We start from the raw sequence: 27,274 nt of genomic DNA on the forward strand, positions 1-27,274 counted from the left end.
TTTGCAATCATTTTTTGAGCAACATCTAAAAAATGAGTCAGAAAGTGAACACGTTGAAACATGTATTTAATCTCAAGGAGTATTTTATATATATTTCATTAATTATCTTTCTGGCTTGTGAATCACTCCTTAACTGTACACCTATGTACAGCTTCACAGAAATATCTGGGCCTGTTTCTGCAGTCCCACACAAATAAAATACCCACCCACCTGAATGGGGGCTCTTTTCAGATAAATGTGGCAAGATTGGGCCTTTGGTGCATATGTGCAAGTAACCTGCACACACTTCTTAAAATCATTAAAAAAATATAGTAGCTATAGATTTATAAGCAATCAAAATCTAAACACAGTAACACTGCACTTATTACAGTGAATTTACATTGCTCATTTATATGAAGCAAACAATGGAAAGGAAATGTCTGTGGCCCTGTATTTACAGATTAACTGTAAATGCAGTTTTGCTTATCCTTTTTTCTGTAAAAAAGGATTCCTTGCAACTAAAAAGAGGGATTTGCACTATTTCTATCAACAAATGGATGCTTCTCAAGTGCTTTCCCATCTTTTTTTGAAGCGCCTTTTGTAACGAACCAGACTCCTTTCAGTTGATTTTGTTCACTTCCATCACCATAGTAAAGAAAAATCTCGTACTAAAGAAGGTAACCTTAGCAGAGCAGCAGCAGCAAAGCAAACCTGAAGCCACTACTAGTCCCAAACTCAGGCAGAATAAGGAGTAAGGGCTCTAAGTACCAGCTCCAGTGTCATTACTGTTATCCTAAAACTTAATGCACAGCGAGACGGCCAACCTGCAGTGTCACATTGCTCTCTAAATAGCACTTTCATCACAGCACTTCATTGTCAAAGCCCTTTGCACACAAATTTACAGAACACAGCAAAGACAAAGATCTCTTTTGCATATTGAGTCAAGGAAACCATTGCGGGTTGATGGGGGTGCTGCCTAATTCACAGGTAGACGATACGAGGGGGTGCCCAATAACACGCAGTGTAACTCTAAGACCTAAAACACAAATAATATATTAAGCTTAAGCACTGGTCCTTCACCTGCCCCTGACTGATGTTTCCCAGGTGAGTTCTGACACCTTCGTCAAGGATATGGGTTTCTTCTAAGGCAATCAAACCTCAGGAGTGTAGTGTAAATAAAATGCACTCTCACATGCCATCCAGGTCACTGCTGGGCAGCAGGGACTTTTGAAATGGTGACCAATGTGCTTTCACTTTCTTTGTGATCATTTTATCTGTAGTGTGAGCAACTTGCACAGCCCTCAGCGTAGCACAGATGCTTTTAAAAGGAGCTTTGTGCATTCATGCATTACAAAGTCAAAATCCAAGCCCGTATTTGGATTTAAACCCTCTCCCCCCCAGCCCCCAGCAAAAAAAAAAATAAAAAATCCCTCATACGGAACTTTAAACTTCAAGTCCTTCATCAAAGATCTTGTAATCTACACAAGACAAGACAAGGCAACAGCCCAAGTGCTTCAGACTAAGAACTTAGACAGGGAAACTCTGTTCATTTAACTATGCCAGCACAGCTGGAACAGCAACCCTCACCTCCTGTGTATGCAGTCATACCAGTATGAAAGGGCATATGCCAGCAGCCTACTACAACAAAACAAACTCCAGCAACTTGTGGCATCTCTTCTGCTTCAAGATTTTGCCAACTGTAGCAGATGAAAAATTAGGCTTGGCATACCTGACAGAGCTACACTGATGACATTTAAAGAATACACGACCAGCCCTTTCACTATCCTAATAACATTCTCAATATACAAAAACGCCACATTAAGACATCTGACATCTCAAGATGCATAATTTTAAAATAAGCATCATAATCTAAGCCACAAAATAACTTCTCTGAATTTTAACTTCATTTCCTGACATTAACATATTACAGATACCTGAAAGTGTTAACTCAACCTACACAACAGTGAATCAACACTCAGATACTTTTACAAAGTTTCTAATAAAAATGAACAAGGAAACGGGTTTTTTCTATCTTATGCTGAACCAAAAAATCAACTTGTAAAATATAACTACGTAATCCCCTTGCTCTTCATCTCAAGAAAACCTTGTGAAGGAGCTTGTTTCTTCAGCAAGAACTCCAATGTGATGCTGAGATGGTGGCTGTAGGAGGAAGTGCACACATTGCCATGTGTTAGCCAGAAGGAAAGCATCACAGACAAGGAGGAAGGAAGCACAATCAGCAGAGGAGAACAGAAATGCAAGGCGCAAGAAGGAAGAAAAAACAATCTCCAAAAGAATATCACAACATGATTCACACAGTTACCTGTTGCTGTGAATGGGAGTTCAACATTCTATTCTATCCTCATTGAAAAAATTAATAAAGTGATTTTGTTTATTCCTAGCACATCTATCTGATATTTTTGATCAACACTTTGTGACATTACAGAACAAAGGTTTTATGTTATATATCCCCATTAAGCTATAATGCTAAAGAGTATTTTCAAAAATCTAAAGGCCAGAGAACAGAGTGTTCAATAACATCTGGCAATACTCCAAGGTACTCGATTCAGAAACCTATGTGAAGTCATATAATCTATGTTAAATTCTCCATCTCTGTTTTTCCTCAAAAGTTTGGTGCTTTTCTCCATAGTGAAATGATAAATATATTAATGTGCTCTATTTATCCCTAAATGTATTGTAAATGTGCTTCTTATCTGACTTGCTTTCCAGGACAGCGTGTACCCTGGGGCACAGGAGTTTTGCTTCTCCTACACTGTTACGGACCCAACTCTGCTAGCAGGAAAGATGCTGGTGTCCTAGATCTTATGGGATGTAATGCCTTGAGGAAATTTATATCAAACAATTATTGCATAATCTCGGGGTGTAACAAAACCTCCTACACCTTACACAGGCCATCGAGCTCCTGCTGCACTCTAGCAGCGTCCCTGTCAGCTGCAGGTCCCCGTGTGAACCCGCAGGATCCCCTTGCTGTGCATGTGGAGGAAATTGAATATCTCCGAGGGCATCGCGTGGAAGCCGGGGCGAGGCTTCACGTTGTCGTAGTAGTGGTGAGTTATAAAAATCCCTGAGGGGTTCATGGGGAAGGCCCAGAAGCCGAAGAGGTGCACCTCCTCGCAGAGCTCCAGGGCCGCAGTCACCAGGATCAGCCCGGTGCTGACCCGCTTGGCCCGCACGCCCTGGCCGAGCCAGTAGCGCGAGACGTTGATGAGATACTGGGGGTGGAAGTAATAAACTGCCTGCTGGGACTCGAAGTCGTCCAGGACGTACTTGACGCGGATGGACACGTCCGTGTTGCGCGTGTTGTAGAAGGCCGGCAGCAGCACGGAGGCGTTCTCGTACACCTGGAGCACGTCGTAGAAGGGCTTCCTCCACTTCTCCAGCTTGTGGAATCTGAAGGGGAGAGGCTGTGGTGAGTGGTGGTCAGCCCGTTCCCAGCAAGAAGCACCCAATGGGCTTTTACTGAAATATTTCCGACGCAGGGATAATTGAGGTGATGCTTCCCGTTGGCAGCTTCCCGTTATCGATGGGAATGTACTTAGATTTGTAGCTACAGCATCAGCATGAAATGAAGGGTAAAAATTACATACTTCTAAAAGAGTAAAATAAAAAAGCTTCTAAAAATATTAATTATGTACTTCTAAAAGAGTAAAATAAAAAAGCTTCTAAAAATATTAATTTTTATTATTTAATTAATTCATTCACGTATTAATTACTTTTTAAAAAAATTGTTTTAAAATTTTTTCTTAAAGAAATTTAAATTAAAAAATAAAAAATTCATAATAACTTCATAATAACCTTGTGGCCATTTCTGATCCTGTCTCCCTTCTCATAGTATTATTAGAAGTACGTAATTTTTCCCAAGGTATGTGGTGCACTGTGCAGTGCAGAGCTGTATAAAAAAGTAGCCAAAACCAAAGCTAACAGGTGTTTACAATGGCTAACTGTACCAGTTTTAAAAGAAATCCATAGTCAAAGAAATTATTTTGTGTTGCTTGAGGAAAGAAACACATGCCCCCATTGAGAAAGGAAAGCAGTTATGAGCCTCATGGTCCCAAAAATCTCACAAGGGCATTAACATTAGGGCATTAACAAATTTAAAATTAAAATCACCTAGTCAATCCTGGCTATAAAGTAAATTTTCACTGACATTTCTTTAAAACATGTTACAATGTGTGTTACTTTATTTACTTGATGATCTTAATTTTCCAATGTTAATGACTGATTCTATGACTTTGACATTTCAGATGGGATCCAGTTTCTTTCACCCTCAATGTTTCTAAGATGTTTGAGTGGGACTTGCAAGCAGAGCAGGGGAAGGATGGCTCTGTTTTAATTTAATTTTACCTCATTGCCTTTCCATTTTCTATCATCAAAGTGCAGGTTTAAATGTTTAACACATTTCTACAACTTGTTACTTATTCAATTCAGAATGAAATGTATGATTCATAGTGATGGAATAAAGTAGGATTTGGGAAAAAATTCTCTGTCACAGAATTATATTGAAGGTAGATTTGGGAAATCAAGAGAAAGGAAAATAGAGAAAAACCATAAATAACCTCTCAGTGATAATACTGGGATTGACAGTCACGACATCTGTCTTCACCCCAACGTCCGTGAAGTATTTCTCAGATATAGGAGGCAAATTGCATCTGCAAAAAAGAGAAATTAGTAAGAAAGTTTAAATATTTCTTTCACCTTTTCAGGACTAGAAAATAAAATTTATTTAAGTATTTCTACCGAGCAATAAATCTAGAAACAGAGTGAGAATTAAAAACTGTATCAAAATATGTTGTTGCCCAAATTGCAATAATCTAACAAGTTCTTGAGGGCTGTGTGAAGACCTCTCTTGTTCCCTCACCTGTGAGATATCACCTCTCTTTGCAGGTGTAGCCACTGCTCATTTTGCCTCCTTAATAGCAATTTACCTATTTACTCTGGCAGTTTAGGATGCAAAGCAGATTGAAGCTCCAAGGCCAATCAGCCTATAAAATCAGAGGCTTGCTGAGCAGTAGCTGAGATGAATTCAATAATTAATAAACTATATCTAAAACATTGCCTTTAAGATGTTTCGGTTTATACCCAGGAGAATTTAGGGGAAATGTTCCACAAGAGAGAAATCAATCCAGACCTAATTAATCCCAAACTATCTGCTTCACTTCCTTTTCCATTTATAAGCCTCTCCCATGCAGTGTAATAGCAGCAATTCTGACTCTACAAGTTCACCACAGGATACCAAAGTTATTGCAAGCAAACTTGTGAGATTTGCAAGACTTCACTTTGCCCAGCCTCCATTCACCTTGGCCTTGTCCCAGATATATCATCTCACAAAATTTAGAGCATCCCTCAGGAGATGCTGAAGTTACTGAAACGCACACTCACAAGCTATCACGCTGTCTTTCCTTCCAAAGGAAATCCAGCTGGAAAAAAACTTCAGCATGTGTTTTCAGGGATCAAATGTGTGGCCTGGCAACTGGTTTTGCACTCATTTTAAGCTAGAGTTAGGCACTGAGTGACACTTTGAAAGCTTTTTGAAGTGACCTGCAAGCCTCAATTAAAACCATCCCTGTTCAGACCCCCCACATCTCAAAACTACTGCAGTGCCTAATTCTCAAAGTTGTCCATGTTTCTAAAGAACAGGGCTGTGCAAAAACTGTGGTTGTATTTAGGGTAAGAGATGCTTACTGTTTTCACAATACCACAGTTCAACTGACAGGATAATTTCTCAGTCAAAGAGAGAGGACAGTTTGGGGAGCAGAAGAATGCACAAAATTCCTTCAAAGTCCTAACACTCAAAATGTTCACATCCACCTTACAGATAGCCCATCTTTAACTGATCAGAGAATTGTTTTTTACTATCCTTTTTATGGATAATGCCAGTTCTAGTGCTTTCTTCTGCTGGGTCATGCAACTCAAGTCCTTGGGCACCCCCACTACCACCTTGCACTGGGCACTGTGCTTATTAGATGATATTTGAGGAGAGTTTTCAAATAATCACCTTCAGCGTTTCTGAACAGGAAATTCACACCAGGATTAAGAGTGACTGAATTTTTTGAAGGTGATAATGCCTTATGAAAATGGTCCCCTCTGCACAAACTGTACTTCAGTCACAAGACTCCAAAAACTCATCCCCACCAAGAGAGCAGTCCCGTCTCTAAATTCACCCGGTGTTCCACCACAGAGCTCTGCTCTGGCCAGTAGATGGAGACAGACAATAACTACTAGTAAATACAATCCTGGTGTGTATTTTATATATCCTATTGTACTACAACTAATTGCTTTCAGAATTTACTTCACAGAACAACCCTGGCTGCATGCTGCTGGTCACAATAAAAGATTTCCCCAAGTGTCCTGAAGGTATTGCTGAATGTAAACAGGGCTCCATAAACAGCTTGTGAAATGTTTTAAATAATTTCACTGCTGGCCAAGATTATGATTCCTGATAGTTTGGTGGAGTGGTGACTGGAAAGCCGATGTGTTCGGACCTGACCTTGAACACAAGCTTTACTTTAAAAATGACCTTGAGTTTTAAAACACTGGCACATCTTTTTGCATAATCCACAATTTGGAGATGGTGAACCAGGGGTTTCTTTGGCATGGATATATTTAGTAACATTCCAGTTCTGTAGACTAAACCTCTATTTAATTGTTACAGTTACCAAACACAACCCAGTTTCTAAGTTCTGTAATAATCTCTTTTTTTCACCTGTTTTAGTACCGTTCAAGGAAGAGTAGCAGTGGTAAAACAGGACCTCTACTAAAAGTCCTTAAACATAAATGAGAATTCCCAGACACGTTTCAGCTTCTTCTTAAAAACTTGCCATCTCCATGTGCCACATGGGCTGCTCCTTTCATCCATACTTGTAGTTGTGATCCAACACAACAGCAGGGAATCTACAGTAATCATTTAATGCATCTGGAGTACACTAGTCTTCTAAGGAAGACGTTATGTGAAGCCTGGACTTTCTCACAGACTTTTTTTTTCATTGAAAACTAAGATAATAGTTTTCTGTAAAGTTGGAATAAGAGGCAGACACAGGGGTTTGAAAATAATGAATTCTGAATGTAGGACCTGTACAATTTTCTCATATGATGTCAAATTAAATTAAGACTGCACTGAACCAAAACCTGATTTAATTTTTGTTGGTGTGAAGTCAGAGAAATTAATTGCTTTACATGTGGTTATTCTAAACTAAACAACAACATACCCAAGATCAGAAAATAGGCCAACTGAAATAAAGAGATTTTTCTTTTCTAGAGAACAAGTCATGAATCTGTGAGCTAGTGGTCATATGCCATGACCCAGGCAAAGAGCTTAACAGGATTTAGAGGGGGATTAGTCATGCATATGAATAACAAAAAAAACTTTCTCATGTATATTAAGGATTATAAAACTGCTGCTAGACTCTCTCATCCAGGGACACTCATCGTGGGACACCCCAGTTTATGCAAAACCTGGATAATTCCACATATAGTGAGGAGCAGTGAAGACACTTAACCTTTAAAGTTATTTTGGTGACTCTGGAGGCCCTGGATTGATTATTGATTACAGTAAATCCTGTTATTGAACACCTGAGCTCTGCACCAGTGCAGAAACACACTTCTGAGGCACATCAGCTGTGAGCAATTAACTTCTGACCAAGCTGCTTGTCACTCAATAGAGGCTGTACCTCTGGCTCAGATCTGCCTCAGAAAATATGCCCAGGTTCATAGGACACTGCTTATAGGGTAATATCCATAGAAGGATAAATCCACAACCTCAGTGGCAGGGGATATCCTGAAGGAGAGCATCAGTCTTTGCCACTAAGTCAGTGATTAACCCCATGGAGCTTGGGAGAAATAATTACTCAGAGCTTAATTTAAAAAAATATTATAAAGTAAGATGTTTTGGAGTTTTTAGGTTTTGGGGTTTTTTTGAGTTTTCTGGAGTTTTTGGTTGGTTTTTTGTGTGTTTTTTTGTTTGTTTGTTTGTTTTGTTTTTGTTTGTGTTTTTTTGGTTTTTTTTGGTTTTTTTGTGGGTTTTTTTGTTGTTGTTTTGTTTTTTGTTTTGTTTTGTTTTGGTTGGTTGGGGTTTTTTTGTTGTTTTTTTTTTTTTCCTTATTGTTTTGGGGTTTTTTTGAAATACAGCTTTTTGTGCAAGAAGCAGGCGTGACACAGCCAATTTAGTAAATCTCATGTTTCCATGTGAGAGAGAACAGCTTTGCAATATTCTGTTTGTCCTTAGAAAAGGCAAAAAAAGAAGAAAATGGAGCCGTGGTGGTTACCGAAACACGAAGTCTGCACTGTCAATCTCCCGGCCACATCTGCTGTTCTTCAGAATTCCTCCGTTCCCAACCACTGCACACCTCTTAAACTGGGAGCGGTGGTACGGCATGTCCTGCAACAGCACGGCAAGAAAACAGTTAAAGACCCCAAAACATGGAGACAACAAGCCTCTTTTTCACTTTTTCCCTTTTTTTCCTCTGCAACTGCACCTTGATGCCTTAATCATAGGATGCTGGCACTGGTTCTGGAGTGCAATATTCCCTCTACACAAAGTGATGGGATATTTTGCTGGATGGAACAAGCAACAAACCCAAATGGAAAAAAAAAAACCCACCCAATAAACTGTTCTTTTTTCCCAGCTTCAATAACATGAGGAGTAATTTTAGACTTTTGCTTTCCCCTTTGATTTCCACGTGAGGGCACAAACCATGAATTAGTTCAGCTTGGGCACTGTTTTCTGAGCTGCCTGCAAACTGCTGGCTCCTCAGGCTCTGGTGTCCTGCTTTTGGGAAGTCTGCACACGGAGCTCCAGGGCAGCCAGTAAAGCCCAAGAAATCTGTCAGACAGCACATCACAGAAAGCAGTCCAAATTTTACTGCCTACCAACTCTAATTGTACTGATAGTATTAATGATTATTAATTAGCATTTGAAGTACCAGCACTGCCTTTGGTCAGACACCTTTATGAACTTGTGGATGATGCATCTTCCTGTAATCTTTGGGGAAAATCCTGCCTTCACACACAGAGATGCAGCTGCTGTCAAAGCCAGAGAGTGAAAATCACATCCTGAGAACAAACTGGGCTGTTAGGGTGAGAGGGCTGTGACGAAGAACTGAGCCATGCTACACCTTATGAATATGTAGGAATGTGCTTACATAAGCATGAGAGTGCTCATTTTTGGTACATACATATTTTATCAATAACCTCATGCCGAAAACTACAGAGGGATGCAAGAGTGGCTTGACATTTCTGGGTGATTATTCCCAGGATCTTTCCACGGCATCCATAAGCCATGAGGCAAAAAGGGCATGCAATTACACCTGCCTGAGAAAAGCAGCAGCTGTCTGACAGAGAGGAAATATGGAGCTGTCTGTGCTTTATGCAGCGATTTCTTAACACACAGTCCCTTGGCAGCCCTGGGAGGGAAATCAGAAGCCAGGTGTCCATGCTTAGCACAAGGCTCTTGCCCCTACAGCATTGCTTCTGTATTTTCAGCCCTTTATTTCCTACATGTGCCAGGCTGCAGCCCTGCTCATATGCAGAGGGTGGCTTTGGCCAGTGCCCAGTGACTCCCCAAAGGCATTTTGACGTGTAGTGATGCCTCCACAGCACCCTGATCATACCTGGACAAACAGCACAGCTAGGACAAACCTAGCAGATCTCAGGTGTTCAGACTTTCATGCACTCATCAGCCTAATCAGGCAGGGTTTTGAGGATAACTTAGATGTAGCCATTCTTTGCAGGTTTCCAGATGCCAAAGTGCTTTCCTGGATCCCAGCCTTTCCCTCCTTCTGCCCCAGCTCCCCACGTGCACATTCAGATAACAACACTTCCCTTCCTCTGAGCAGTGCTCACAAAGCCAAAGAATTAGAAGTGGTTGGACCCTGAAGGACAGGTTCAATGGCACAGATCTAAATACCTAGCCTGAATATACATCTGGCTTCTCAAAAGGGATTAATTTCAGCCACTCCCTCCAAGTGTGCTGCTGTACATTGAAGGGGTGGGCCTCATGATGAATCTGCAGCCACATCAGACCAATCCTGCTCATCAGTCACTATGTGCAGAGGGAATTGCCCACTGATTATAACCTTGAATACCCCTGGAGGTCAAGTGCTATTTGCTGGAAAGGCTTTGAATAATCATTGTGATGAATACATTTAAAAATTATGAAGCCCGTTCACAGATAATCTGCAAACAGAAATAAGTATAAAAATAGTCATTGTGAATATTAGTTATAAAACAATCATGCCAAAAAGAAAAGCAGACCTATCCTCAAATGTTGGATTTATTATATGTGAATATTATACTTTGAAAGAATTCTGATAAATCAGTGTCTCTTTTATTTAGCTTTCTTATTTCATTATCCACTTTGCTCCTAAGTCAGCAATATTCTGCAGGAAATTACATATATATATATATATATGGATGGATGTGTATGTATATATTTTGCAGATGACACCAGAAAACAGAATAGTCATCTAAAATATTGTATCAAAAATAAAAATTTTCGAAATGTAAGCAGTGAATTTTGTCAAACAAGTGCTAAATGCTTGGGTATAGGATAGTGCCTAATGCAGCAAGTACAGTGAAGCTGATCCTGCAAATGGGCAGAGGCACCTTTGGAAACATTTTGAAGATTTCTTGGTTGATATGAAAGATTCCACTTGTGTCCACTTCATATTTCAGTTTAGTTCCCAAGGGAGTATTTTTCTGGGTGGTGAACAGAAAGGATGGGGCGTTGCAACACCTTGACAGAGTAGACCTGTGAAAAGAAAAGGAAATAAGATCAAGGAGCTGATGGTATGACACAGAATTTGCAATTGATGTTACTCCTAGCAAGGTATTTTTCACCAAAAAGAAATTTTTTAGCCCTAGGATGGGTAAAATGGTGGTTTGCTGGATTTTCATTCAGAAAACTTCAGATTTGGGGAAATTTTCTTTGATTGAGAAAGCTGTGGCAAAACAAAAAGAAAAGAGAGTAAATTAGATACCTACAGTTGTCTCTTCTAGGCTGTGGGAAATTCATGTGCAAATGCTGCCCTGCTCTAGCCCCAAAGATGAGCTTCTGCCTCCCATACCCTGGCAAAACCACATTAGTGAATTAATCCCTCTCTACTTTAGAGATCTTCAACATTTTATGAGTTATATTCTCACCACTGGACAGGAAATGTAGGGGTTCAAGAGTCCCTCTGGAGATGTGGAAATGTGGCAGGGCAGAATTTAAACACAGCAATACCCAAAGACACTGCCCCACTTGACAGACTGCTGTGGAGCACAGCACACTGTGACTACAACAAAAAAACCTTCAAAGATTTTAGTTTTGCCCTTGGCCTTGCACATGTGTGCATCAGGAAGGTGATGTGGCCCCGACAGATTGGTGCCAGGCAAACTGGTCATGCCTAAAACTCCAAAATCTCAGACAAATGACCAAAATTTTCTTTGTTCCTGGGACAAAATGGAATAAATTCCAGTGCAAATAAGAACAGCATAAAATCCCAAACATGGGGTTCAGAGTAAAAGAGAAAAAACATTCAGCTCTGATCCCTTTGCTGTGTTTCACATGAAATATACATGGGAAAAGCAGCTTTGTGAATAAGATGCCCTTTCCCATCTCCCATCCAGCCCTGGATGCTTTTCTTCTTTTACTGGTGGCACTGAAAGCCCTGACTTCTGCTCACCCTTATTCCAGAGATGGTTTATTTCTCAGTCAATGTGTTTGATACCTTTAGTGAAAAATACATGTCATGGCAAATGTACAAGCATGAAGACAAGGCCAGATGGCTCTCAAATAACCCAGATTAAATGCCTTGCCTCTGGGGTGTGTGGCCTCATATTCTAAGTTGGAAGAATAAGCCTGTCTTCTTTATGGGCTTTATTACAAGCACCAGAAAGCAAATAGAGAATTATGCAAACATTTCAGTGATGTCCAATTACTCTCATATACTTGACTCATGCAGGATGGCACAAAATGACCGTCAGATCAAGGCAGCAAATGAGACTGAAAAAGTCAATGAATAATGTTTAACAGCAAAAATAATTACAAGCAGATAGCAGAATTGAATTGTTATAGTTGGGATATGAGAAAAACCTCTTGATTGGCTGCTCCTTAAGGAATTGAAAGAGATGTTTTTCCTTAACATCCAGCTGGTTTTTCAGAGGCACAGTCCTTTTTGTGGATGCCTGATATCTGATGGAAGAAGACTCTCAAGGAAACTGCTTTCCTTACTCTCTGCATACAAACTTTATCATGATTTTTGCCCTTCATCCCTCTCTGCTGCTCAAGTAGCTGCCATTTAAATTTGCTGGATTCTCCCCATCTCACATGATGGGACTGGATTGGCAAAGCTCAAAATCCCACAGCTCAGAGGATAACATGTTTCATCCTTCTCTAGACAGCCTCCAAACTCAGAGACCTTGGTTTGCTTTTGAGGGACAGCAGCTTCCCCAAAACTCACACACTGATGTCTCTGCCCCACTGCACACAGATGAAACAGGCTTTAGACATTTTTTTTTTCTTTTTAATTACAACCACTACTGTTGTTCCTGAAACCAGCTGACAAAAATTATGTTTGCATCTGGGTGCCAGTGAGGGTTCCTGGAGCAGCGATGTGTCAGTCAGGCAGGTAGAAGCAGTGACAGGAGTCTTTCATCTCCTTTTTCTCTCAGTGCACAGGGTGGAGAGGGGTTTAATGTGCTGGTGTTGGTGGTCTGAGATAGATTGATGGTCCTCCTGGTGGTCTTTGGAAAGTCCTTTCTCATTGCTCCCACGTCTGCTCTGGCCTTCAAACCTCAAAGGGCTCCTTTCCATACCTCAAAGTTCTGCTTTCTCTCTGGGTACAACCATTACTCCTCTCACTCCAGCTGTTTTTAAAATAATGAGCTCTAATCCTGAATGACTCTTCTCTTCAAAACGGGCTCTGATAATTGCTTACCAAGTAATTTCCAGGAAAAATACAGGGAAAAAAATAACAACAAAAAAACCCCCAAACACCTAAAAAACTTAGGTGTGGAGATCACGTTGGAGAAACTGTTATGAGTCTGAGACTAACAATGTTATTTTTAAAGATGTCAATGACTAACTCAGCACATGCATTCTCACACTCTCTCATTAAGTCCTGACAGCTATTTCCTGGAATCATGCAAAAGAATTTGGGATAAAGCTGAGAGCCTTATTACAAACAACATCTCTGAATTGTACCAGTGACTTGCAGACTTCAGTCTGCAGCACTTACCCTGAAATAGTTTGCTTTCTCAAAACCTACTCAAATATGGCAGTGGAATATATCAATATATAACATTCAAAAACTGGTTTGGCTTCATTGTTGCCTTCACAAAGCCAGTTTCTCTGTGTATTGAGAGGATCATGGAGGACCTTCAGCATAGAAATTACAAGAAGAAAGACAGAACACTACAGAAATTAACTGTGAGGTCTCTGAAGAAAAAATATGTAGATAATACGTGAATAATAGCTGAGAAGCCATTAAAAAAACCCAAAAAAACAAACAACCAGAGAAAGTCATAACCAAGGTCTGACAGTACCTAAAACACCCAGAAGAAATGAAGTTTGAGTATTTTGTAGAGCAAATTTGCAGTATCACCAGTGATCTTACCATTCCAAGCCAGAGATTAAGGCTGACATGTTAGGTGCAGCCATTAAATCTCATCTCCATCCTCACTGCTACCCAAATAACACCTGGAACTCTTTCCCACACCAAATCCCTTGCTTTTCCTGGAACACTGTTCCACATGCCAGAAATCTTATTGCTGAGTTGGGTTTTTTTTGAGTAGGGGGAAAAGTCCATACTTATTCAAAAGGATGGTACTCCAAATGTTGCCATGCTTACTTTTCCTATCCATGTGCAATTTTGATCTCTGCAAGAAGCTGAACTCAAACTAAATTTACTCAGTAAAATTTACTCAGTCTCATTAATGTGAGATATTCTTACTTGAATAAATTGGCTTCTGTGACATTCATCTCCCATTTGCACATTTGTAGGCTCTTCCATCTGTCAAACAATTCAGTTTGTTTCACCCTAAAATATTAAAAAAAAAAAATTAGGTTTATTACAAGGGCTTAATTTCCTAAAACAGCTGCAGATAGAATACCATGCAAATTGATGGGACAAATCAGCCAGTCTAGACAGTACAAAATTTATCTTTTTTTTTTTTTTTCCTTTTTCTGCTCATACATAGCCACTCTAAGCACTGTGTATGCAAGAATTGATGTTTGGGACTGATTTCTTCTCCCTGATAGGCTTTCTCCATTTTTTCAGGATAAAAAATGCAATATTGACCAAGAAGAAGCTACTCTACCAAAATCTGCTGGGAAGCAAATGGCTGTCAATCAGCTGGCTTTTGGGGAAAAGGTGCAGCCAGCAGAAGGGCCCAGGAGTGGGGTATTGGAAAAGGGGACTAATTTGGCCAACTAAAGCTGCATTTTGGTGAGATTAACTTAATATGTGAGATCCTACAGCACAACACTGTAGGTAAATTTATTTTAGGAACAATTTATAAGCTCATGTGCAGGGATAAGAGTCTGTGATGGTAAGAGGAAATGAAAAGCTCTTTATATAAGGATCTCTGCCTCCTCCTCTGCTAATCAATACACCTGTAGTCACATTTAAAAAAAAAACAAAACAAAAAAAAAAAAAAACCACAAAAAACCCCACTCCTATTTCCACCAGGCTGATACAGGATGACTCATGTTTTGATGATATCACCAATTCCAAGAACTTCCACAGTGAAGTTCGCAGATATTCTTGTGCATTTGGACAACAGAGATAATGAAGGCTTTGCAAATATCTAGAGGTAGGAAGCAATTGCATAATCTGGCTAAGAAATTTGGAAGTCTGTGATTTCTGCTAGATTGATAGGTTTTAATGAGTTCTCTTCAGGCTTGAGGGCTTTTAATGTTTGAATAAAGCATAGACTTTTAAGATAATTATATATTTAATGTGAGTAGAACCGAGCATTTCCCAGGCTGAGGAAGTTGCAGGAAGGAATTAGGTCATATTGTACTTTCTGTAGCCCACCAGAGCACATTAACTTGGAAATCTTCCATTACCATAAGGGCTGACTTGGGAAACATAGCACATTTGAATCAAGAACACCAGAAGAGACCAGCAGAGTAAAAGAGCTTAGTGTCAAATGGCATCTACTGTAGAATTTAGGGTAACATATCTAGCTGAGCAGGACTCCACTACCTTCCTTGGGCCACTGGGTAAGATGAAGAAAAATGAGGAGTTCTTTCTGTAGGCAAGAAGAAAGAAAAGCAATTCAGAACTCCTGATCTTCAGCAGAACATTGGAGAAGTGTGACATTCTCACCCCTCCCATTTATTTTTAAGCACTGCGAGTCAGCAAGCGGTGCAAAGTGTGTTACCCGTGTATCCTTCATCCAGTGCAGGAGGCAAGGACATAACCCACATTTTGCTGTGCACAAAGTCAGTCAGGGAGACATGCTCAGATTCATGCAGACTCGGAGCAACAAATTGTATTTTCTGTAGCCCCAGCTGCTTAATGTTATGCACGTGTGGAGCTGCGCTTTGAACTGACATTCCCAGGGCACTTTTCAGACCCTGTGCATTTTCTGCAATGCTACTAAACCATGGGCTTTAGTTGTGGTGAGGAAATAGGCATGACCTAAGTACCTAAACTCAGTGAAATGCTGAAAATGCAAAAAAAAAACCACTAAAATCACCGAGCTGTGCACTGTTGTACTGGCAAACTCATTTTTTTTCACCCAGTTCCTTCACTGTGGATTCATATATAAATCTCATTCAACTCACTGGATTCCTGACATACTTATTGGACCACAAAACACAATTTAGAGATATTTTATTGTTTCACAGAATCACATTTTCTTACCTTTTCACTGAGGGGTTTTGAGTTGTGAAACTCTCTGCTGTTTGAAGAGGTCATAAATACAAATGGGCTCAGACAATATCTAAACAAATTAATAGAAAGGTCTATTGTCCACTCTGATTACTCCATTCTGGACTCCTTCTACCAGTCCACAAGTACCTATGCCAGTATTTATTATCAGGAAGGGCTGAACATTTTCTTCCTTTCTCAGCCTTCACTACTGGTCACTGTCAATGAAAGACCCTTAAGCTAGACACTTGCATGAGTCAGTCTGGCTGTTCTTACTCTTTAATTACTGGAAATATGTTATAACAAACACCGTATTGAATTCTCAACCATAACTGTGGGCCTGACCAAAATGCCTCAGTGTATGGGAAAAGCTTCTCTGTTTTGTAAATGGACCTCAGATCAAATTCAAACACTGCTTGCACAGGTAAGATAAGGCTAGAGAACCCTGTTGATGTCACCTCTCGAGCCTTGCACCTTTTGACAGTGTCATTGTAAGATACCATTCCATCCTGCCTCAGAAGTAATACTTCTAGCTAAGTACTTCTACTTTTTACATTTAGGTCATACTTACATAGACAAGACCTTCACCTCAATGATGTCCTGCCTTAATTCCAGGCATTTTGTAGAGTTGTATTCCAAAGGTCCTTCATAAAATTCAAAATACCTGAGTAAGGACAAGAAAAGATATCATAAATAAGATTTAGGCTAGAATAATTGTCTTGCACATCAACAGAATTTTGCTGAAAGTTGTCATTTATGATTTTTTTCCTAACTTGAGGCTGCACTGCCTGGCCTATAGGCAGCTTGTTCCTTCACAGGAAAGCACAGATGTTCCTGCTGGTCCTAGAACAGGCTCCCATACCCAGTTTGTCCATTCCTACAGGAGTTCATCTATCTTGAAGCAATGACAAGGACCTTTTCCAGCAGTCACCACTTGGCAGCTGGAACTGAAAGTCAGGGCAAAAGCACTGATCATTTAAGGAGCACCGCTCCTATCTTTTGGGTGCCTGACTGTGATGGGTTGGAAAAAACAGTACCATAAAAGTGATAGAGGTTGTATTCCATCTGTGGAGGCTATCCTATAACTCCTGAGCAGCTGAGCTTTTCACTGGGATTTACTCTTTTGGCTTGTTTGGAAGGCAATGGAAACAGGGATTATATTCTAGAAAAAAAAATTTGAGAACAAAAGAATTTGAATGCTCAGACACAGCACAAATAAGAATGATATTCCTGATTAAAATATAGACAGAATATTTACTTTATTGGCTAATTTCTTTACTTTAGTCGCGGGGCTGAAGGGGAAGAAAAACACAATGGTAGCTACTCATGCTGAGGGAAAAGAAAAAGCCCAGGCTGACAAGTGAACTCAATGAGTCCACACTGAAATGGCAAACAAGATTTAGGGTTTAAACCAGGCTCTGCATCAGTTTCACTCCTAATCATTAGAAGTCTGTATTTAAACCTAATTCCTAAGACCTGTACATGTCCATGAAGCACTTGAGAGGACAATGAAAAACTAAGAGAAGATGACCAGGAGGAATAGGTATTATGAACAAGACTAGAGAAAGCTCTTTTGATGGATCCTTCAAAATCCTGGAATTCATGAAGCTGTAACTCCAAGAACTCAATTTTAGAATCTTGAATGGGAAATATAAAGATAAGATTTGTGGAAAAGCTTCATTCAAGCCATCACTAGAAATGTAATATTTGAGGTTTGTGTCATTGCAAAATAATATCAAAATTCATGTTTGACCTGTGTGTAACTGGAAAAAGTCCAAGAGCCTCCCAAAGCAATTTGCTTTCAACTGGGAATGTTTCTGTCAAGTGCTGCTTTAGAAAGAGTCTCCTTCACCTCTCCCTGAGGGTTTCAGCACCTCAGCTTTGTCAAACCCCAAACCAAACATTTCTGTGATCCAGTGACAAGCACAAACCTTGAGACTGAAAGGAGGAAGCCCATGCTTAAAAGGTGGCAGGAGGAGAACAAAAAAATTCCTAATAAAAAAGTCAGTAGAACCAAATAGCTCATCTTCAAAAAATGTGGCTATTTGTAAAAGTGTTTGCATAGCCTTCAAGGAAACAAACATATTTTTATAAGTTTTGTAGAAGAAAATATGTAATTAAAGTATTCCAAAATCAATAAGAACTCCATAAAAAGACTTCCTCAGCCTGCTGAAGGGAGACCTAACATGAATCTTTGTCTGGGTTCTCACCAAAAGTCTCACTTCTCCTTCCAGCTGAATTATTCACCTGGACATTCAGCATTTGCTAAGGAGCAGCTGAAATCCAATGCCCTGGCACATCTCCCATGTGCTTTTCTTGTTGAGCTGGAGCTGAGCAACTTGTGAAAGAGGCTTCGACTGGATTTGGATTAAGAGCCCACCTGCCTGCCCCAGGCCAAAGCCCTGTGTGTATGTACTTCCCCAAACTAAACCAAAATCTCTCTTTAGAGAGCACCACAGAATTTCTTACTGGTCCCAGAATTTTCCAGGGCTGAAGGAGTACCCTCTGGCTACCAGTACAGACAACATTTTAATCCTCTGAAATCATTGTTTTTCTGGTTGTCTTTTGCAGAATTAATCTTTTTCTTTGGTTCTTTGAGTAAGACAATGCTGGCACCCTGGATGTCCATGTCATATGCAGTAACTAGGGGCAGGTCCACACAGCACTCAGCACCTTACACCCCTCAGCACCCCTCCTGCTTCTTAGAGTGTGCAGGAGTGAGCAATGCCTATCAGCCTCATCCTCACCTGCCACCTAACACTTCATTTCAGTACTTTGGATGTGCCTCAGGACAGATAAGCAGAGCAAAAATCTAGATTAACATTTATTTTTATCTTTCCTGTGCACTTCTGGCTGTGCTGCTAGGTTAGAGAGCAGCAGCTCAGATGTTGAACAGCACATGCTGTCACGCGGGAACACCACAACACAGGAAAGCTGCCTTCAGCCTGTGGCATTGGAGCCAAAGATGTCATTTTATGAAATGGAGATGAAATTTCCTGTGTCCCAGCCATTCCCTTTGATCGTTGCCTGTTTACTCAATCCACAAACCAAAAATAGAAATGAAAAAGGATGTGTTACCACAGCAGCAGAAGGTTAAGAAGGAAAGGATTGGGTCAAAAATAAACCACTTCTCGATCTGAAAGGAAATCAATCCATGAGGCAACACTGCATTTCTAGCAGAGTTTTTCCATGAGCTTATAGACTGAAAAAGCACAGGACTGTCCTGTAAGTCTCTAACTCTCACAACAGCTTCAGCTTTCCCAATAGAGCCACTGGGAGCATTAAAGTCACCATTTACTACCCCATGGAAGTGCAGAGGGAGGATCCATGGGACGGGCTGGATGACACCTCAATGATGTGACAAATGCAGCAAAGGCAGGGGACACCAATGGCAGTATCATTCCGCACAGAGAGGGGAGAAGGTGCTGCTGGCCATGAGGTCAGTTAGACTGGAGTGAGCTGAGTGATCCCAAGCTATTGGATAAACATCCTTTGGGCTGTCCTTCATCAGCCTGAACCCCACTGGAGCAGACAGCCAGCCACTGAACTCTCCTTAGCTGCAATGCTACAGAGGCTTCTGCACGTCAGCTGCACGTAATGATGGTGCTGCAACAGCACTGGGAATTCTGCAAGACAGTGACTGGTCAATAGACTCAGGAAAAAAAGGGTTTCTCTCTTTCTCCCAGGAGTGTTCATGCTTTTTATTTACTTCACAGAGATTCCTCCTGCCGCAGATATTAGGAGGATATTAGAATTAGCAGGATATTAGCAGAGGCCATTCCCTGGAGCACTGGACAATCTCTTCCCACAGAAGTGCTTCACATTGGGCTTTCCTAGCATGGAGCTTTTGCACAACACCAGGCACTAGCACAAGGGGCATGAGTTCCCTCAGCCTCCAGAGATGTCCTTTAAACCCACGTCCTCATCTTGCAAGGGTCTGGTCCTGCAGGGAGTGTTTGGAGATCAGGCCCCCGCACTTTCCCAGAGGAAGCATCAGTCTCACCCACTCTCTGGTCTCTGAGAGCTCTTCCTGCCTATTAACTCCCACTCTAAATCATGTAGTTCCCTGTGAACGAAGATACATTTGCCTGTCAGAAAGCTTAATTAGCACAAATGGAAACTGTCCTCCCCATCATCCTCCTCAGTCTGATCTCCAGCTAAGAAACAAGGATGTAGTTCAGTTTATTTTGATTTATGTTCTGGATTAGTGACAAGTGACAAACCTGACTATACTACTTACTCCTTTTGCTACAGAAAAGGTCTGTGTTCTAAGGCTTTACAAGAATGACAGTCAAGTTTTATTATCCATAAAACAGAGTTGATCTGTCACTGCCATAATATCCTCTCCCTGCATTTTTCCACTGCCCCTGATGAAACATAAATGACTTCTATCCCTTTGAAGGTCACAAGTCTACAGGAAAACCAATACAAAAATTCACGATTCTTTACCTTAAGAACACAACAGCAAATGAATTACAAGAAACAGCTCAGTTGCGTGTAGGATGGTGCTTTCCCAGGGCACTGGGCACTACACACCACTCTGTGACCTCAGTGTCTGCTCACGTCAATCGTAGCTTTCAAACCTACAGCACTTTTCCAGGGTCAAAGTCTGTGCCTGAACACCACACAAGCTGCTCAAGGGAACTGGTTCTTTACAGCCCACTGCACTGAGTACCCAGGAATTAGACGCTATTCACTCTGTAATTTTCCATTTTTGACTGACTGAAACTTTCTTTTTTTCTAACCTTCACGTCCCCCATTGCAACCTCACCTCCAGCTGAGCTTCCTACTGAGCTCGCTAGTGAGAGACACATTTGGTTTCTCAGTACATCAGCTAACACTTAGGTCTTTGATCATCTGCAGTTGGGCTGCTCCTGCTTTGATCAGAAGTAAGCTTTTCTTGATCACACTACATGAATTAAAAAGCCTGAGACTTCAATCCTGCCTTCAAGTGACGCTTGGGTTGAGACACTGATTTGTCTGATATACTGAACAAAGATTTAAAAGTATAATTTGCTGCAGTGGTCAGGCATCTTTTAAGCAGGATAATTTTCTACAGCTGCCTTCCCATTCATTCTGCTCGTTCCTGAAGCGCCAGTTCCTGACACTGTTTGCAGCAGGGCTGCAGCACTTGCGCAGTGAGACCGCAGAGCATCGCAGGAAGGATTCCACCTACCCTGCAGGAAAAACAAAGATCTTTCCAAAAATATACATTATCCAGTGACTAAGAAATGAGAATAAATGAACCAAGCCCCACAGGCTTCTACTAAATGCTTATTAAGAGTGCTGTCCAATTAGCAGTGCCTGCATTCATCAGTATGGGCAGATCCATGGCCAGCCTCGGGTTGAGATTCACCTTCCTAACTCAGGAACGTTCGAAGTGTGACAGAGCACATTCCCCAAAGCACAGGGGACTCACATCATCTGGCAAGGCCTGCATGGAATCTTCAGGTCCCTGGAGCAAAAATACTGCTGGGGCGGAACCTATCACAGTTCTAGAGGCCCTGGACAATTTATCCAGAATACAACACAGCAGGTGTTGACTTCATCAGGGCCCTTTGTGAGAGACAAAATCCCTCTGGCCTTTCCTTTTCTTAATGCTTCTATGTGACAACATCAAAACCCACAAGATTTGGTCAAAAGGTTTAAGGGCTTTACATCAATTCAGGGGTTTTTCTCCCTTAATAAAAGCATCCTACCACTTTGCATGGCCTGTTCTCCCAAGATTATTTTGTCCCATTGAGAAGGTATGACCCCTGTTCAGCATGTAAAAAGCTGATGTCGATGTGGCAAGCGAAGCAGGAATCTTCAATGCTCTTAGACTAACTTAAACTTCACCAGGAATGGGGAACAAAAAAAAAAAAAAAAAATCACATTGCTGCTTGTGCTCTTTCTGCCATTTGAGAGCATGAGTCGATTTGTCCACAACAGGATGATGCTTGAAAGGCTGAACTGAGAGGAAGAGCTGTGGGCTCAACAGAGGAGACTGGAGAAGCATCAGGCTTCTTTTACACAGCTTCATGAAACTCATTGTCTCATCCTTGGGGACAATAAATATTAAAAAAGACAGTTCACGTTCCTCCTGCCTACCACGTGCTGATGACAATGTCACTGGCAATAACTGGTTTAAACCCTGTACCATCTTAATCTCTAATGCTAATAGATGCATTAGATGTCTAACTGATCATGAACTTTTAGTATGTGTCTGTAGGTGGGAGAAAAATACGCCACCATGTGCTGTGTCATGTAAAAAAATTAAAATATAAGCAGGATAAAATGGTCATTTATCTCTGTATGCATTGTGTAGTAATAGCTGTTCTGAATTACTGCATCCACTTCTGACATTTCATCTCTGGGGGTTTGAGACACTGGTGAGAGTCACAAAAGGACCTGCAGAAATTTTCTGGATTCTAAAATATTACGGGAGGCGTGTGAAGTTTAATCGAAACATATGGTGACTGAATAAGGAGATACTGCACCAGGAAGCAATTACCAGTGGCAGGAAGGTTTTCAATACAGTATAGCAAGGAAAAACAGTATTCAATGCCTGGAAGATAAAGATAGAAATGGCATGTTTTCTCAAGATTGGCTGTCTTTCTGGAAGAACCAGAGTAACTAAAATTCAGGATCAGGAATTCTTGTACAGAGGCTCAAGTTTTCCAGGAGATTCTTGTAGCTGAGGTTAAAAGCTATGCATTCATGAACCCACTGGTCATTTGCTTCGGATATTTTGATATGTTTGGTCATAGACAGTTGTACGCTTTTCTGGGGTTTGATAAAAGATGGCGTTAGATAGGTCCATCCATCAAGACAAGGACCAAGATATTGTGCCTGTTTTCCAAGTTAAAATTTTTGCTTTCAAAAAAACAAAAGTGCTTCCATGGACCAGCCATTAATCCATAAGTTCGATCTTCTTCAGAGAAGGAGTGGCTTTTATATTTCTGTCCTTCAAAGGTTGTTCATGTATAGCTCACTGAACATCCCCAGAAAAGTGGAAAGTGCACATTTTTTTTTACTTGGAGGGGCTCCTTTTCTGGATTCTTTTTCTGACCTGGTCCCATGACTCCATAGGTCTCCTACACATCTGTGCAGTCAAGATGATGGTTGTGATGCCCTGAGGATATATTTTTCATCACAACCATGGAAGCTCCTGGCAAACTGTCACTGGCTGCTCACTGCCATTCTTATTATGAACTCCCATCTCCAAGTCTCCACACACAGATCACTTGGAATTGCTTGGCTCTGCTGCTCATTACCTCATTAGCAATGTCAATTGACCAAACATGCACTCCTGCCAAAGACACGTTGTTCCCTTCCCATCTGTCCACTGATTTGGGACACAAGTCTCTCCATGGTTTCAGCCTAGCACAGCACCAGAGTAAGTTGCAAAACACAGCTCTACTGCAGCAGTCGTGGGTGTAGCAGCAGGAGCTCCAGCAGAAACAGCCCAAAATGGCACAGCAAAGTCCAGGCTGCCTCCTGCTTCTCCCTGGAGATAAGCCCACCTTGGAGCCCATCAACACCACCACCCCCTGTGCTTCCCAGGTCCTCTCTGAACCAGACTGACACCCCTCTTCATTTAGAGGTTTTCCCACTGTGCAGTGTGTGAATGATTTATTGCAGACCACATTGAATTTGAGTTTCAGGGACATGTTGGTTCTTCTTGTCTTTTGCTGTATCCAACCAATGCAGTCTCCTGACAAGCAGCAGTGGAGTATGCTGCAGGAAGCCCTATTTTCCCAGTTTCATTTCAAAACACTCAAATTTTTAATAAACTGCTTCTTGAGTGTTTTAATCAAGCCCTTTCCCATTCACTCTGACTGAAATAATCTGTTATCCATATGACCACCCACCTAGAAGATATAGCAAAGTTCATGACAACCCTTATACATCAATGACATCTTAAACCCCACATTTTAGCTTATTGCAAGCAACTGCCCTTTTTTTTTTCTTCTTGTGGTTTTTAGATATTAGGATCCTTGTATGAGGAACTCAGCAATGTGACTTAAGCAAAATCCCAAACTCTCACGTTCAATCTTGTAAAACATGTATTTGACAAATCTAATTGATTCTACTTTTTATTTCATAGCCAGTGGGGACAAAGCTTCAGATGTGTCATACTAGAGAATTCCGTGTACAAATTGACAGGCCTTAAAGTATGATCTTCTCTCACCCACCAAAGGCTTCTGTGGTCTCATCACAAAAGCTCTACAGCTCCAGTAGACTGAAGGGAACAACATAAACCAACTCATACGGCAGATAAGTCATCCTGTCATTAAGGCAGCTTCTTGCCAGTGAAAAATTATTTAAGCATGACAACTCACACTTTCAGTAAGTTGTAAAACATATTAAAAGGAGAGCAGAAAATCAGGGCTCTGGGAAGGGGTTGTATATATCACTTGTCATAACCAGCACTAGATAAAGCCCTTTATCAGATTCTCCACAAGGATGCTGTAAGGTTTAATGATGCTTAGCACAAAGTAAAATGCAAAATATAGAAATATGAGTAATGGGTGATGCACAAGAATCAAAAATAAGGCAGTGTTCAACAACTGGTTGTTATTGTATCTGTGTGGGTTGAAATCCTTTGGTTCAAATCCCTATGGTTTCTGGGTAGCTCCTGTGCTTCACTTTTACTTCTTGTTAGTAATCACTATTTCCTTGCTACCTAGAAGGCCTTCAGCAACATAATCTGAATTGAAATGAAGGCTCTGGTGCCCAGAAAGGCCCAGCAAGTCGGGATCTGTCAAGTGTCTGCCCAGAGCAGTGTTAGATGACGCAAAGGGGATCCAGACTCTTGGTTGTACAGTGTATGTGACACAAGATTTTATTTCTATGGACTGCTTCTACACAGTCTTAAGAAGAAGAACTGTCTTAAGCACTGTGATGAAAGCCTGGGTTATGTGAGTTACCCCAGCACAGCAGAGCTGTCAGACAGGGCTCAGTGAGAGAAATGTGTCTGATTTCAGACCTCAGCCATCAGAGACCTGGAGCCCCTCTGCTCTGGAGCCAGCCTGGCCCAGCTGGGGCTGTTCCCCTGCACAAGAGAAGGCTCCAGGGACCCCTCAGAGCCCCTGCCAGGGCCTCCAGGGGCTCCAGGAGAGCTGCACAGGGACTGGGGACAAGGCCTGCAGGGACAGCACACAGGCAATGGCTGCCACTGGCACAGGGCAGGCACAGATTTTGGGATCTTGGGCAGGAATTGCTGGCTGGCAGGGTGGGCAGGCCCTGGCCCAGGGTGCCCAGAGCAGCTGTGGCTGCCCCTGGATCCCTGGCAGTGTCCAAGGCCAGGCTGGATGGGGCTTGGAGCAGCCTGGGCCAGTGGAAGGTGTCCCTGCCCATGGCACGGGGTGGCACTGGAGGAGGTTTAAGGTCCCTTCCAAACTATTGTGTGATTTTATCTAAGGAGTCACCCAGTTTTTACTGAAATCACATAACACAATAATCTTCTCTTTCTTACTTGATAATTTTCGTGCTGTGTTTAATCTTCACTGTTCATTGATTTCTCTAAGGCCACTATTCTCATGAAGTTTGGCTGACTTGCAATTCTAATGCACTCATTCTTTCAGCGTGCTTTTGATTTGGACATCCTTCATTTTCATCTAAAATTTCACTCCTACAGGATGAGTTGTCAGCATCTCTACACCCTGTATTAAGTTATGTAATTAAAAGATAAAGAGTAGTTCTAGAATATGTTCAAGTTCATACCACATATGCACAAATAAACATATGTTTATATAAATGGTACAAGTTAATGGAAATCATATTAATATCTATTTCAATTAATACCTTTAAACACAAAACCTTTTAAAACTAGATGATGGCACAGCAAACTGCAGAGCTATGCAGTGAAAGGTATTCTGTGTGCTTATGCTGACATACAATTAGTTTTGTGCACTTCAGACATCTCTCTGGAGTCCTGTAAATATATACAAATAAAATCAGTTCTGTGAAGTGTAGTCTGCAAGTTTTCCATTCAGTGGAAAGAATTATTCATTAGAGGAATACTTGTTTTCATTTTATATCAACAGCATAAAGCTGAGTGTCAGATTAAGTCTCTCAGGAGATGTCTGGTGACAACACAGTCAGAAAGGTGATCAAATGTAAATAGTAAACAATTTTGACACAGCTCTGCAGTAGTCACCACACAATCTCATCTCCACACTTACAAAGTACTTTTTTTATTTTCCTATATTCCCAGGTTCCATACAGTAGAAAAAAGGATAAATAATATCTCTAACACACTTGGGTGTGAAATTTGTTGCAGTTAGACTTATCCCTGACTGAAAAGCTTTCAGCTCCACTGTCTGTAACACAGAACCACAGAACGTCTTGAAATGGAAGAGACCCACCAGGATTACCCAGCCCAGCTCTTGCCCTGCACAGCCCCCCAACAATCCCACCCTGAGCATCCCTGGCAGGGTGTCCAAAGGCTCCTGGAGCTCTGGCAGCCTGGAGGCTGTGCCCATTCCCTGGGGAGCCTGGGCAGCAGAGATAAAGTCATTGACGTATCACATAGCACAGGCTTTGAAATACACTTTTTTCCTTCATTGATATTATAACTTTTTCCTTTTTATATCTAGCTTGTGTGGTTTGTTTGTGCAAAAAACACTTGCACCTTGAACCTCTTTGTGTTTGAAGAGGCTGAAGAGAGTGAGAGCAGCACGGTGGTTCAGCCCCTCATGACTCTGTCTTTTGTATTTAAGGCTTTTGGTTCCCAGTCATGCAATCAATGATGGTTCAATTGTCTCTGTCAAAGGTGTCTAGAGGAGGAAATCTATATTTGTTTGTTTTCTCATGCCTTCAAGATGATGTGTGTCTTTGTGTCACACTGAGTTCTTTTATATGCCAAGCGCCTAAACTGAAGACTTTATAAATACAGACTATATATGCAGATACTGAAAAGGCAACAAGAGTGGAAGATAGATAGATACACACACCTACACCTATACACATGAACCTTTTTTCCCCCTGCTCTAAGTGAAAAACTGCAGTGGAAGCTGGTTGCTCTTATAAAGAACCTTTACAAGACCAACCAGCAGGCAGCACTCGTACAGGATCACATTACAGCAAGAGCCTGAACAGGAACTGCAGCATTGCTGTGGTTCAGTGACAGGATGATTTCTGGCAGGTTAGACTCTGCAACTTCTGCTTGCCTTTGAAGTGCTATCAGCTCCACAGCTGCAGTGGTGTATGGTAACAAAATGATGATATTCAAAATAAAATGGGCAATTTACCCAGAGTTTTGTTTATACACAAGTACTAAGTGTAAGGTTATTTTAATTGTTTTTAGTTTTTTCTTTATTTCACAGCTCTTTCTAAGATCTCCCTGCTGCTTATTGAACTTGATGCTACACATGACTCAGGATTTTTAAACTCCTGTAACTGTTGTTCCAGGAACAGAGCCCAGATATCCACCC

General features: G+C 41.2%; 1 protein-coding gene across 2 annotated transcripts in view; it reads right to left on the reverse strand.

The window, feature by feature from the left end:
* Positions 1-1,406: 1,406 nt before the first annotated feature.
* ST8SIA5 (ST8 alpha-N-acetyl-neuraminide alpha-2,8-sialyltransferase 5) overlaps positions 1,407-27,274 on the reverse strand; it is a 67,736-nt gene continuing 41,868 nt past the window's right edge. For both annotated transcript variants that reach the window (XM_041423589.1, XM_041423591.1), the window contains 6 exons: positions 16,426-16,518; positions 13,929-14,015; positions 10,600-10,744; positions 8,262-8,374; positions 4,557-4,649; positions 1,407-3,390 (listed from right to left, as the gene is read on the reverse strand). In XM_041423589.1, coding sequence (XP_041279523.1) covers positions 2,928-3,390; positions 4,557-4,649; positions 8,262-8,374; positions 10,600-10,744; positions 13,929-14,015; positions 16,426-16,518 — 994 coding nt within the window. In that variant the 3' untranslated portion in view covers positions 1,407-2,927. The remainder of the gene's footprint in view (positions 3,391-4,556; positions 4,650-8,261; positions 8,375-10,599; positions 10,745-13,928; positions 14,016-16,425; positions 16,519-27,274) is intronic.

Source organism: Onychostruthus taczanowskii, unplaced genomic scaffold (assembly GCF_017590055.1).
Source record: "Onychostruthus taczanowskii isolate IOZ18803 unplaced genomic scaffold, ASM1759005v1 scaffold79, whole genome shotgun sequence".
NCBI lineage: Eukaryota > Metazoa > Chordata > Aves > Passeriformes > Passeridae > Onychostruthus > Onychostruthus taczanowskii.